Raw genomic sequence first — 14784 nt, 5'->3', positions numbered from 1 at the left:
AAATCGAAAGTCCTGAAGCAGGTGGGAAGAAAGCTCCCATTTCACAGTGTTTTTTTGATCAGTGAAGAGAAGGCAAGTGTTCCTGTGACTTGTATCTTAGCAATTTATATATGTATGTATACACGCACACACAGGTATATGTGTTTATGTCTAATGCATTGCAGGACTGAGGCTGTTGTGAACATTAAGTGGATCTGAGTCTTGCCCTACAAAGGGTGATGATAGCAGCGTATGGAACATTTATGGCTATACTTCTTTACTTCACTCCTGGGTGGCTGTTTTTCGTTGGAGTTTTCGTAATGATAATGCCACTATCATCATAACAACAGAAGAAAGCCTTGGATGGCAAGCATGATTTCACAGTAGGGTGCGTCCTGCTGGTTTGCTCTTTTGCTCAGTTTTTATGGGTGATGCTTAAACAGAAGGAAGTACAAAAACAATAGCGGAGTTTTGGAAAGTATGTGACAGTGTGAGAGCACTAACATTTACATAGGGCCTTTCATCTAGATGGAACCCGAAGGACTTTATAAACAATATTACTTTATACAGTTTATAAACAAATAGATTTGGATTGCTTGGTGAAGCTGGAGGAAAAAAAAAGCACAAACAAATACAAAATATTAGATAAAACAGCTTATGTGATTTGTTTTCCTTGGAATAAACAATTCCCCTCCAACAAGGGTATCACTCTACCCATTATTTATTTTTAATACCCTTTCTGTGCTCTTTGTCATGGATCTGTTTTCAGGCTGCTTTGGATTGCAATACTTAAAGTAATTTTGTAATTTAATTACTCCAGAGTGCTGTGTATTTCATAAAACCTAGAAAAAATTATTAATTGGTTACAGGCTACAGCCAGTGACTGAAAATCAGCATTCCTCTGAGGTACGAGGTGTTCACCATTCAGGCGGTGCAGGATGTTGCAGCAAAGGGACCAGACAGGCACTACAGCCTGAACTGTGGCAGCAGTCCACCTGCACGGGTATCTTTTCCAACAGGCAGTGTTGGTTGTGTTATATTTGGTTTCTATGCAGCATCTCTTAGAGTGGGGCACATCTGTGCTTTGGGATGCACGGTGCCCGTGAAGGTGCTTCTGGGTCTTGTGGTGCTATTCTTAAGAGCCTCCCGGAGAAGGGAGCTGCTGGAGGCACTTAATTGCCTGGGGGAATTCCAAGGAATGCTTGCTTGGATGTGAAGTTCAAACCACCAAGTTTTTATGGCCATCAGAAATTCTCGCAGCATTCAATCCCCAGCTTTGCATCTCCTACTGGGATTTTATTTCTATATCTTTTTTTTTAAGCTTTTTTTTTTTCCTCATGAAAAACCTGTGCAGCTTGATGGAGAGCTGCCTTTAATAGAGGCATGTCTGTGATTTATTGCCTTAATCTCTGTTATGGCTGACGTGACTGCATAATGGCCCTGTTTCTCCTAGCAGTGTTTTCCAATGTGCTGTTTGTTTAAAAGCAAGGAGGAGAGAGGAATGTGTTGCTTTTCTCTTCTTGGCTTCTGTCTCTGTATTCACACGGACATTATTGAAGCTAGGAGATGAATCGTCTTGAAAACAATTTAAGAAAGGGACTGTGGTTTTAGTTTGTGTACAAGCATGGAGCAGTGGAAAGATCCAGAATGAGAGGATTGGGTATGTATGTGAATATTCAGCCTAAGAAGATGAGGTGATTGTGTTTATGATGGGCAGAGTGGCAGATTGTCATGAAAGTAATTGAAAAATAATGGAAAATCAATGTGCCTTCTTTTTGGTCACTCATGAAGCAAACACTTGTATAGCTCTTAGGAGAACCTGAAGTAACTTCTAGGATCCCTATGTAATTAGTAAAAACAAATAAATACAGCACAACAGGAAGAAACCTCGGAATCTCTGATGCCAGTTAATCACAAACTCTGCATTTTTCATACTAAAATTTTATGCTAGTTTAAAAGAAGATGCTAAACAACACAAATTGAGGTGTTGAAGAATCAACTTATGGTACTGTGTTGATGTAGGTCAGACCTGGAAGACCATGGCCTAGAGCAGGAGGCTCTGGGGCACTGTGCTGTCCCTGTGTGGGGGACAGAGTGCTGGAGCTGCTGTGCTCAGGGGTTTGCTGAGGCCACAGAGGGGATTGTGCTTGGATTCATTCAGACTTTCAGAACAGTATTTTTCTAGTTTTGCCATTTCACAGCTTTAAGTAGTGTACTTCCTGTGTGTGTTCTTACTAAGCACAGAGAGAGAGGACAATTGTGTACTTAAAAGCATTTTAAAGCATCTCCGATAGTTTTTTCCTATGTTTTCATGGGTGATAGTCCCCGTAAGGCTCACTGTAAGGTCTCTTGTTTTTTAGTACTTGCTTGATTTGCTGTACTTTTGGAAGGACTTTCCCATTGTGATCTTTTCTTGGATGACCTCTCCATACTGTCATTAAAACTTGGAAACTTTGGTCTTCTTGACAGTTAGTTCTGCATTCTCATTATGTTCATTCTTATTGTAAACATGCTAAAATTGCTGCTGTTGTTGCTTAGAATGGATTTTTCCCCAGTTGTTTTGAAGTTTAGTAGAAATAGAAGTTAATCTTTAAGAGAGCTGGGCTTGCAGGGATTGGGCGGCCAAGCCGGGTAGGTCACGCTGTGTCTGTCTTTTCATTTGCCTGGTAGATGATGTTCTGCTGACTCCAGCTGTTTTTTTGGAAAGCAGAAAAACAATTTGCTTTTCCTTCCCATAAAGTATAACCCTTTGTTTATCCTTGTACTGCTGCATGTTTCCAAAATGCATAGATTTGCAAAGAAAAGAAAGGGAGGAAATAGCTCTTTTTTTTTTTTTTACTCTGTTCTTTGTATCAGAGAGAGGAGTTTAGTACTGAGTTGAATTGTTGACCTCTACGGAGGATATTATTAGAATTGGCTGATTTGTGTGTGGAGCTGTATCTAATTGACCAAATCCAGTTCGTGGAACAACCCACCTACAATAAGTTTGGTGGAAAACAGTTCATTTTTTAAGATAACTGCTTTTTGTATTTGATTAATTTTTAATTTGAAGAAGATTGCTGTTTTGTAGTTCTTCAATTACTTCAGTTCACTGCAATAATTGAGACCAGCTCCCTGTCCCAATATGGAAGTTTCTTCTTGTTGCACTGCTTGTATTTGTCATTATGAGGCATCTGTTGAGTGATACCCTTTTGTTTTCTGCTGCAAGGACGTTGCAAGGTGCTTGCAGAGCTTGGGAAATGCAAGAGACTGATGCTAAAGTCGCTGTAGAGATTTTAATCATGAGAGTTTTCATCTGACAGCTTTTGATGATGTATTTTATATATAATAAGGGTGAGAAATAAATAGAATTTGGGGAACCTGAATGTCTTTGCTGACCCAGGCGAGAACTGATGAAGCAGAAGTTGGCATTAAAACCTTACTGGTCATGATCTATAATGTCATCGGAAGAACACGTTTGTATTTACAACCTAGGGTTGTATTTACAACCTTTTTTTGCTTTCTTTGTTCCTTAAGAGTCTCTGGCTACCCACATTTTATGCACTTCTGGAATGCAATAACAATTGTGGCATCATCTCTTCAGAGTTCGTTTTCCTTCCTGAGATCAAGGCAGTGATAAGGCCTTACAAAATACTTGCTTGGTTTTGCTTTCCTGGCCTGAGATTGATGTAATTCGATGAATCGCTGCTTTTCCCTTCTCTTGCTTTATGACCTTTGAAATAGCTTGCTGTGATCTTCTGAATTTTGCAATACCCTCAGCACTGTGCTTTAAAAAGTGGAGATAAGGAGCTGTTTGTCTTAGCAAGAGCAGTAGAGAAACTGTTTCTGCATGTGCACAGTGAAATGCCATCAAACGTCTTTCAGTTTTGTCAAATTCAGTTTTCAAACTATACGTGCACACCTTAGGTAACGCCACCCCAGCACACCTTTCTCATTGTTCTGCAAGCCTGCAAAGTGATGCCACAGTTAGGTCTAGCAGATGGCACTGTGCTTGTGGCTGAAGGCCTTTGTTTACCAGCTGAAGTTGGAACACTCGAGCTCAAATCCCGCTATCGGGACCCTAATCAGTAAACAGGTCTGTGGTTCCATCTCTGCAACTGCAGTTTCTGAACTTTCAGCCTCCTACCTTGGCACAGCAGCCCCTGAAGTGAGCTTTTAATTCACGTTAAGCTGTTATCTAGTTGTTTTTAGTGGCTTTAAATTTCCTATTTTTAATTTTAGTAGTTAATAGTGTGATATTCCCAGTTGCTGTGCATTTTATTTTCATTTTATGCATATGTATTTATCTATTTCTAATGAAAACACAGCTAATAAAAAGCAGGTGAACGATGGAAACTTTGCTGCTGATTTTAAAGGAGTGACAAATCCAGTGTGTAAGGTTAAGCACGTGCAGAAGTCTTTTGGGAGGTTTGTATGTAGAATTATTAAAACAAAACCAAAGTGCTTTGTTTTACACCACAGAAATCTAGAGGAGCTTGGAAGTTAACTGAAACTGTTGGCCAATTGTGAAACATGTCAATGAAGCAAAATTAATTAAGAGGTGAAGATACAGAATGGATAGAGTCAATCTTTTAAATATCCCCCCTCGCCACACTGTATCAAAATGACATTAAAAAATGCAAGCATAAGGAAAAACTGGTATTTACACATAATTAACTGTTCAAAATAGTTCATCTAACCACAGTCTTATCTTTCAGAACAAAAATGCAAGCATTTACTGAGTGATATTAGCAATTCAAAGGTTTCTGTTTAGACTTCTTGTTTTCTTGGCAATAAGTAAAATTCTTTGTAACAAGTCAGTAAGATATTTCTTAATGCTGCCCATTAAAACTTTTCAGGCTGCTATCCCTGTCCAGGGCCAAACATGAATCCTATTGCCCTTGGAAGCCGTTGGCTTGCTTATGCAGAAAATAAGGTAAGGAAGGACTTTAAAAAATACTTTCTTTTTTTCCTATTCCGTAAACAAAAGGTAGATTGAAATGTAGAAACAATCTCAGAAATAAGCTCTGTGAAAAAGATGATCTTTTTCAAGAGGACTTGCATAATGTGGCAGACGTAATCTTTGACCTGTACTAGTCATGCTCTGGTATTCATATGTCATATTTTTGCTTTGCACATTTGATTTAAGTTCATGAACTTGGAGGGTATAAATACATAAGTAGCACAGGCAGAGATGAGAGCTATCAGTGGGTTATGGTCAGGGAGTGACTCAGTAACCAATATGTTTTGTATTTGTAAATTTTAAAACTCCTCTGAAAGGTAGTAAGCAAGGATTCTTAAAGTCCGTGCTGGCAAACAGTCTAACCAGAGCTGTGAGTTTGTTTGACAACACAGCAGTGCATTCTGTAGATTAGGAAATCTGTCCTCACTGAATTTTTTAAGCTCTGGGTGGGGGAAAAAATAAAGATTGAATTAATTTTTCTTATTTCTGGACAGAAGAAGGAAATAGATCCCAAACAAAACAATTATCACTTTTTCACCCTGCCCTGGGCCAGAGAAGGGTCTTTGTATGTAAAGCTTGGACTGTTTGGAAACTTCAAATTCATCTTCTAATGCCTTATCTTTACTTCATGGCAGATGTTTTTTCTCCATTCCACCTGTGCCTGGAATAGCTGTTTTTTAGTGCTGAATTAGAAGTCATCAGAGAAGCAGACTTTATAAACGTGTTTGTTGTTACACTCTTTTGAGCACAACTGATTTCTCTGCAAATTGGGGACTGCCTTTCCTTTAATGTCACACCTATGTGGTTTTATTAAACACAGTCAGTCAGCTTGAGATTCAGAAAGTGCTACTGCTGATAGTGTAAACTGCTGGTCAACCAAAGAATTACATCAGAAAATGAATTTAAATAGCCACGTGTTCCCAGGCATATCCTCTGTGGATTTCCCCTTTCTCCCTAGCTTAATTCTTTTTCTTTTTATCTAAGTATGACTCTAGAAACAAATATCTTACAAGCGTTTTTAATTTTCTTGCAGCAAAAACAGTTAAACAGGCAACATGTTCTGTGTACCAGTAACAAATATCCACAGTTCTTTGCCATTTTATTTACTAAGAAGCAGAGCTTCTATTGAGAGTTAGGGTTCAGTGACAAGAACTGTCTTTGTAGGTTAATGGAAGGTAGAAGAGTCTTGTTGTGATTTATTAAATTTGACGGAAGGCAATATGCAGCAAACCCCACGTACATTCCTCTAATCTATTAAATGTAAAGTTTAAAGTAGCTCTCTTCCTTTGTCATTGATTTGCTTGCTTGTCATGAAAAGGAGAGCAAAGCCACATTTGGATTCTTAGAATGTCAGATATTTAAAGTTACATTTACATGGCTAAAGCTTTTGATTATATTTATTTAAATTTATTTGTGGTATTACTGCCAGACCCCAAATCCCACCATTTCAAAGTTTATGAATTCGTAGCGACTGTTCATCTGGTAATTGAAAACTGGAGTTCCGTGCGCGACAGTCTGGGTGGCACCCAGAAGATTATAAAAAGGGGTTAAGTGTCTCAGCAGGGCTTTCTGCAGTTTGTAGGAAAATGCACACCACTGTACACGATAAACAAGAGTTATGGTAATGGGTTATGGGTTTGTGCAGTTTAATAGTAGTTACTTGGTTGCTGTCTTTCTTCTGTAGCTGATCCGATGCCATCAGTCCCGTGGTGGAGCCTGTGGAGACAACATTCAGTCTTACACTGCCACAGTCATTAGTGCTGCCAAAGTGAGTACATCATCTGCTGCTGGGAGAGGTTATCGTGTAAGATAATTGTTAGGTTTCCCTGCTGAATTGTACTATTTTCCCCCCCACTTCTCATTCACAAAAGAGGGGAAAAAAAAAAGGTAAGAAGATGCCAGCGACAGGGCCCATACAGGGCCTGATTCTGAACTGTTCTGAGTAGCCGTTGTTTTTGATGAGCGAGTCCTGTCCTTTAGAACTTTCATTTATTAAAACAGTGACTCATATTAGTAACCCTTCTTACAGGAAAATCACAGTAAAATGGATTGATGTTATGGCTGTTCATACTACTACAGTTCTACATGATTGCAAACAGCACTGTGTATTATTTGTCTTTCAGCATCATGAAACAAACTTTACAAGTACTTAGTGTTTTTTGGACTCAGTCACGCTAGCATTACGTGCTTTAATCTCTCTGAATGATGACAATGCAGTGCTGAAGCTAATTAATTACCTAGTAGCTTTCTCTGAAGGTTAGAGTTTATTAATGACTGTTTATGTATAGGTTCCATTGCCTAGGAATTTTAGTTCTGATGACTTTATAATATCCCTCCATTTTACGAGAAATGCCTGGGTTCTCATAGCATCAAAGAATGACCATGGCTTGGAAAAATCCAAACAAGCCAAAGACCGTGCAGAACTGTCATTTGACTGTTTTCCCCCACCCCACCCTGCCCCACTCCTTTCCTTGAGGTTTTGCCAAGTTATTTCTCTCTCTCTCTCTCTCTCTCTCTCTCTCTCTCTCTCTCTCTCTCTCTCTCACACACACACACACACACACACACTCACACTCACACACACATACACACAAGTGAGTTTTGGCATTGTCTAGCAAACTTAGTGCTGATTACAAGCTTCCTTTGTAACCACTAGCCTTTTCATTTCTGATACACACAGCAAAACAAATCTAATAATAGGAATAAGATGACAGCACAGAACAGAAAGCTCAATGTCACTGAAGAAAACAACTGTTACAAATACCCACAAAGAGAAGAGACATAGGTCGTGCCATCTCATGGAAAAACAAAACATAAACATGAACATATTCCATCAGCATAGCTTTGGGCACAATCTTACTGTGGTTGAAGTGGGAGAAAAAATCATGTGTTTTTACATTGGTGAGGGGAACATGCTTTTCTTCTGAAGATGCTGTGTGAAATTAGCTGCATCCATTCATTCTTTCATTCTTTCACTGTTAACAGCGAAAAACAGACCAGTGTCTCCCCAAACACCTTCAATCTCAACATCATTAAATTTTTTTAATAGCTCATATAAGTTAGGAGAAAAACAAAACTTGGTAAGTGTAATCAGCCACAGTTATGATCAGATGTGGTAAAAACTTACAAACACATCACTGTACTGCCAAAGCCAAGCCTAGTTGCGACTGAAGAACAGTCCAAAGCTTTGTTAAACCATATAATGACTGTCAAAATATTCCAGTAGACATCCAAGACTTAAGTGCTACTCTGTTTAATTCTTTTCAACAGTCTAAAAGTCAGAAAAGAGGACATCTGGCAAAGCCTTTAGCCTCAGAGAGCGTGGATAACTAGGTTTTAAGGTCCATGAAGCCCAAGATGATGACCTTACCTCCTGTTTGATGCTGTTTGAGCAAACAGAGTAGAATGGATGTAGAATATCTTTTCCAATAGACCCTGTTACAACTGAACCATGCTAGTGATGGGAGAAAATCCATGTGCTTGGTTTTAAATAAGAACCAAATGTAAAACTGCTCGTTTTAGTTATCCATTTTTGGATACAGCAAGGAAGGAGACATAGGAAAAGTCATTCTTAGGTCTTCTCACTTGTGGTCTGGGCAAATCCCTGAGTGAGTCGTGTTCCAGCTTACTCTAGAGGTGCCCATGCAGACCTTCTTCCAAAATAATGAATTCCTAGCTCTCAAAACTTTCCATGCTAATTAAAATCAACTTGTTAATAGTTTTCTTCCCTTTTCTGCTGCTTTTTGAGTATGTGACAAGAGCAGGAAAGGGAAACATCTTTGTGAAGGCAGGCATTTTGTCAAGCATTTGGTTTCAGTTTGAATCTATAATTGAGTGTATGTTAATTTTGTTTAGACTAAACATGGGGCTTTTATTGATCACCAAAGCACAGCTTTTTGATCTCTGCTTTCTATAGATTTTTTATTTATAAATAAATAAATTTTATGTGGTTTATTTGTTATGAGAAACAGTAGCAATATACTGTTTGTCACTGAAAAGATGTAAGAACGACCTATCGGCACTGAATGATGCATTTTAATTTTCTCAAGTAATTAAAGTTGTACTGATTTTTTTCAATTAAATGAGCTATGAGTGCGTACATTTGATTAGATATTTTTCTTCGTATTTGAATGAATATGAACAGCTCTTTTAAGTAGACTACAAATAGCATGCAAAGAATTCGTGTTTGCACAGTGTGCATCATTCCTTACTAAAGGAATTGGATCAAGAATTTTCTTTTTATTTGTAAGAACATTTCATTGAGTGTGAATTTGCAGTTCCCACTGATGACAAACGAATTGAGACAGTGCAAATTTTGACCTATTTCAGTTAAAATTTATTTGGTCTGTTGAATATCCAGTATCAAATTATAAACCAAATTCTTCTCACCTCATAACTTCTTTAGTTGATTCTTTCTCCATATCTTTTAATCCTATGGTGGTAAAGTGATTTAGCGAAGGCTGCATCTGTTTTCTCTTGTTACCTGATAACTTCTTAATGAGTACTAACAGCTTATGTGAGAGCAAGGTCATTAGCTCTAATGGATAGAGGGGACAGCTGATATGGCATGGGAAAGGTTAAAGATTACCAGAGAAGTTTTTGCAAATATACACACAGCACAGAGAAGTAAGTGCTGTAATGGCTTTGCACTGATATTTCTGAGCTAATGGCCTCCGCCACATCTCTGTACACCTATTACTTCTCAGTAGTCCTGCAGTCACGGTCTGGTCTAACACAACAGTAATTCATTTTGCTAGATAAGCATGGTAATTTTTTTGCTAGTGAGATTTGAAATGTGTACTTGGCACATTGTCACTCAGTTCCCATAGTTACAAATATTTTCCAAAATGGGTCGATTACACTTTTTGTCTTTGAACTTGTGTAGGTATTTTCTGCACAGTACTTCTATGCTGATTTCTCTTTCCTTCGGGGTAAACTGCCAGTGCATTTTATATGGGTTTAACTGTTGGTCAGAAACTGCCTTGTCAGTTTGGATTAAAAAAAAAAAAAGCATCTGCTGAAAAGTGTTGTTGTGTGGCTCTGGGACCTTTTTAGGTCTGCTCGTCGGATATTATTATCTGCTTCGTGTTACATTTTTCAGTCTTGTCAATTTACCAGTGTTGATACCGGTTTTATTGTCATTTGTTGCATCTGAGTATAAAAAGAAATAAGAAACAAATGGCAGGATGTTACTAAAGACTTCAAACCCCAAAGACATTCCTATGATAAAGGCACGGCTCGATTTTAAGCGGTAGCACCTCCATTAGCATTAATGGGGTGAGTCCATCAGCTGAGGCATCTCAGAGGTTAATCAGGCTTCCTGGCTGGATATTGCCATCAATACAGTGTGGCGCCTAATTCTGTTGGCCCTTCAGAGGTTTTCCTGACAACACACTAACAGACTTTGTGTAAGTCATTTGCTATGAATTATTAAAACAAACGTTTGGCTGCTAATTGATGAACACTAATGTGTTTTCTAATCACTGCAGTTTGAGATTTTAGCACTAAACAAAGCAGTTGCAATTGATTTGTGGCTGCTTCTTGGTTTCAGCCTGTGAGCTGAGCGTTTTTTCCTTTTCAATTTAGCAGGCAGCTTAGCTTGTCTTTTTAGTTAAGAATTGCCTTGTTACAGTGTCATTCCGTTTTGAGCTCCTTTTCTATTTCTTATTTATATTGCATAATAAATCTGGACAATCTTTTATAGCACACGAGGCGCAGTCCTTGATTCAAGGAGAAAATATTTCAAGTTGTGCTTTGCGTATTTTTTAAATCTCTCTATTTTCTGTAATAATGTGTGTGCTGTCTGTCTCCCTTTCTCCAAATACAGAAAAAAAAAAAAACCCCCAAAACCCAGAACAAACCCATAAAAAAATCTTCAGCATCTTTAGATAATAAAAGTCAGTGCAATTAGTATGTTTTCAATTCAGTGCCTGGAAAACATGCAGGCTGTGCAACGCGACGTTATTTGTGAGTGAGATGGCTGTGCATTCTGGAGAGTTGTCCTTCCCAGCACCTTGAGGTGGGAGTCTTTAATTTTGCTGTCCCTGAGTCTCATTTTCAGTTTTAAAGCCTCAAGATGAATAATTTCTGAGAAAACAGCATGTCTGTGCTTTCCATCCGAGGCTGAATTCCCTGAGTTTTGCACTGGAGGATATTTTCAGCATTCACCATTACTGCAAAATCTGTTTCTGTCCGTAGCACTGTGAGGTACTTACCCCGGGGTACGGAGCATGGCAGTTGGAAGGATCAAATGGTGAAGCAAAGGGAGAAAAGCTGAAGAAAGGAAAAATGTTCACAGTCAGATAACGCCGAACTTTTGTGGGATTTTTTGAGAATGCATTGGAAGGATTTGCATCTGAAGTAAAAGCAGCGAGTTGGTAGGATGCTAAATCTTTTCAAGAGATTTCTCTCGCAGACAACATCTTGCAGTTAAAGTATCACTAACCAAAACATTTGTGTGCCTCTCATGTGTGCGTACGGTCCAGTTATAATGTTAATTGTGTTGAGGAAAGAAAAATTCAAAGTAGATCCACAAAAGAGCCCTGAGCATCATTTACTAGTTCTGTTTCTTTTTACAGACGATAAAGACTGGGCTCACCATGGTGGGGAAAGTCGTTACGCAGCTGACGGGGACGCTGCCTTCGGGAGCGACCGAAGAAGAAATTTTAGCTCATAGCAATGTTCGCCGGAGCCCTCTGGTGCCTGGGGTCATCACCATCATTGATACGGAGACGGTGGCAGAAGGGCAGGTAATGCAGTTTGTGCAGCAACAGAACGAGGATTTGTTTTGACAGAAGTCATAGGAAAATGTATCCTATACTTCTGAAATAGGATTTTTTTTTTTTGCTGGGTCAGGATCTTTTACGTGCACTCACAGCTGTGATGAAGTCCTGTTTGGGGCTGAAACGACGCCAAAATATATATTGTCCTTAGAACATATTTATATGGCACTTTGACAACATTGAGTGTGAAGTGTCAGATTTTGTTTCTCTAACACTTGTTCATAATTGACATTGATTTATGCTGATCAGTTGAAATGTGTATGTAGTCTGATTATATTTATTAATATGGAATATGGCAGGGAAATGTGATTGTGTGGAAGTACAGTGAATTGTTTAATTCCAATGTGAAAAAGAAGCTGGATATTAGATACAAAAGCTTATGATTTAACATGAATTATTTTTTACGTACAGTAAGATATAATCCAACATGATGCTGTTTTGTGAGGTATTTATAGTGTTTCTCTAGTAACATTACAGTGCCCCAGCCAAAATTATCTACTGAAAAATCCATCCAGTCATACCATAGACTTCGAATGGATGTTTTGAACTAATTGTCTCTGTGATAGACAGCAGATATCTGTTTCTTTTCTGCCCGTCTCTGTCAGTCATTTCAGTTGTATCTCATCCTGCAGACAGCGTTCATACCGACTCTCGCAGACTTCATTTCTTTTGTAAGATTTTTTTCTTCTGAATGTTTACGTTTACTGAATTTAAAAGAGGAAAAAAACAATTTCTTTTTCTGTTTTTCCCCGTGTTTGGTGCTTATTGCAGATAATTTAATAACGTATTAGTGACAAGTCAGTAGTAGCTGAATTACATTCTTCTCTTACATCAGAGGAACACAGAATATTTTACTTAAACAAACAAACACACCAAACAACCCCAGTGTGCTGTGTGAAATGTAGTTGTTCTGAGAATTCATTTTGGAATTACTTAGCCAAGTAACACAGCATCACATTGGGATTATTCATGTAACATCAGAGGCCCTTCTTGCAAATATACAACAGAATTTATAAAAAAGAAAGAGCTTCATAAATTTCTCATGAAGCTTTTTTTAATGCAGTCATTATTTCTGATGGTCGTTGTCTGTGCTTTGATTCCTCTTCATATACCTAGAGAAAAAAAATGATGTATCTTAGGTTTTAAGCCTTGTTATGTATGATTTAAAGGTTTTATGAACTTGTCCTCTGACCTTAACAATAGTAGGGAGCTATCAAGCCTAGAGGGCACTGTGGAAAAGTAGTTGTAAAAATGATAACGCTTGCCTTGTCCAAATAATGCTGCTGTAACATAAATAAACCATCAGTTCTAGTAAAATAATTTTGGTCTTGAATCTCCAGGGAAGGAGGCTCTAATTTAGATACCCTAATTGTTTGCACATCTTACATTCATATTTTTGTTATTTGAAAATTTAAAATAGTATTAAATTAATTTATTTTCAGTGCTAAGATTCAATTTTAGAATTAATATTATGGGTTTTTTCTGAAAAAAAAGTTCTTTTGTGTTGTTGGATTTTCATGGTACAGAAGACTTTTTACTATTTTTTTCATACTAAAATGTAGGTCTAGGAAAGAGAAAGTTTATTAAGAATAAACACGTTTTGGGTATGCTCTGAATAACATCTGTCATCCAACCTGGCCCCAGTGAAGAACCTCCCAGTGTGAGGAGCACTGTGCATACTCACAGTCCCATGGAGCCGCTGTCCATCATGCCAGGTGGTTTCCACTGCCGTGCAGAAATCTAAGTTGTGTGCACACAGCCTGCTCTGGAGGTGGCAGGGCCTGGCTTTGCCAGTGACACAACTTGATTTGTCCCCAGGTGCCTGGCAGCAATCCTCTACAGGCCTGTAAGGAATGACATTCTGCTGTCTGGGTAGTCCTGGCTCGTTCTTATAGCATAAATGGTTCGAACTTCAGTTGAGGAAAGCATTTTAGCAAGTCTGACCTTTAAATGAGGCAAGCAATCTCATTGCAGTGAATGTGATTGCTTATAAACCTCAACATAGAACAACAGCTCAGCATCATAAAGATGTGAAATCTGTAGGCCTGATGGAGCTGCATTGATTCTTTTTCATGGCACAAATTTCTGAGATTATTTTACTGGGCTGTGGCAAATTGGTTTGCTGCCAGCGGTCACCCAAAGTACAGTGTTCCATTCCTTGCTGTTAGAATAGAGAAGTGATGGAGAGGAGAATTGTAAGAAGCGATGATACTGTCCATATGTTCTCTGGACTGCACTTCCAGTGTGAAAACCTTTCGTCCCTTGCAAAAGAGGTTTGCCTAGCAACTATGTAAATGTATTTGTGTGTGCACATACATCATTTTCAGAGGTTGGCAGCCTAACTAAGCAAGGGGAATTTCAGAAGCAGAGAGCTGTTTTCTTATCAGTTGTCTCCTAATGTACAGGGAATGCCTCACCTCCTTTAGGTCTATAAAGATTTCTATCTACCTGTTATAATGAAATAAAATATTTCCAAGTAATAAAATATATCTTTGAGGTAAAATATATAGCTGAAATAGGAAACAAAGCCATTTTTAAAAGAGAAAAAAAATGGAAAAGAAAAGCAGCAAATATAAGGCAAGTGAGTATGTCCTTTTGAAGGAGAAAGAAGCACTTTTTAAGTGGGGGGAGATTTTTGTGCTGCTGTGCAGGTTTACCTGCGAGCAGGAGAATTAAGGAACATGGTTTAGATGTCCATAGGCCAGAAGGACTAAGTACAGCTTCAGGTTTTCACTCATTTCTTTATGCAATCTGCCATGTCAGAGATATCCAATGCAACGAATGCAAGATGGAACTCAGTGCACCTCATGGAATGCGCTGTGCTACTGTGGCATAGGTTCACATACTATCTTACCTCTGAAAAACACACCATTAGGAGACACCTCCGGTTGTTAATGCGATCTTGCAGATTTGTGGGGAAAATATTTTTAGTAGTGTCTACAGGTGTTGATATTATAGTGAGATCTCACATCCCACAACTGTTTGGTAGTTCCTACTTTCAGAATTGAGGCCACTTTAAGAAAATACGAAGTGTGGAGCATTAAATAAATGCATAGGAATGTAGAATTATTGCAGTTGGCT

General features: G+C 38.4%; 1 protein-coding gene across 21 annotated transcripts in view; it reads left to right on the top strand.

Moving 5' to 3' along the window:
- The window catches only part of BCAS3 (BCAS3, microtubule associated cell migration factor), a 302111-nt gene that overhangs the window by 46755 nt on the left and 240572 nt on the right, over positions 1-14784 (top strand). For all 21 annotated transcript variants that reach the window (XM_040650521.2, XM_004946730.5, XM_004946729.5 and 18 more), the window contains exons 10-12: positions 4818-4894; positions 6606-6689; positions 11500-11670. In XM_040650521.2, the coding sequence (XP_040506455.1) occupies positions 4818-4894; positions 6606-6689; positions 11500-11670 (332 nt within the window). The remainder of the gene's footprint in view (positions 1-4817; positions 4895-6605; positions 6690-11499; positions 11671-14784) is intronic.

This window comes from Gallus gallus, chromosome 19, assembly GCF_016699485.2.
Source record: "Gallus gallus isolate bGalGal1 chromosome 19, bGalGal1.mat.broiler.GRCg7b, whole genome shotgun sequence".
NCBI lineage: Eukaryota > Metazoa > Chordata > Aves > Galliformes > Phasianidae > Gallus > Gallus gallus.
This window is presented reverse-complemented; position numbering and strand designations above follow the sequence as displayed.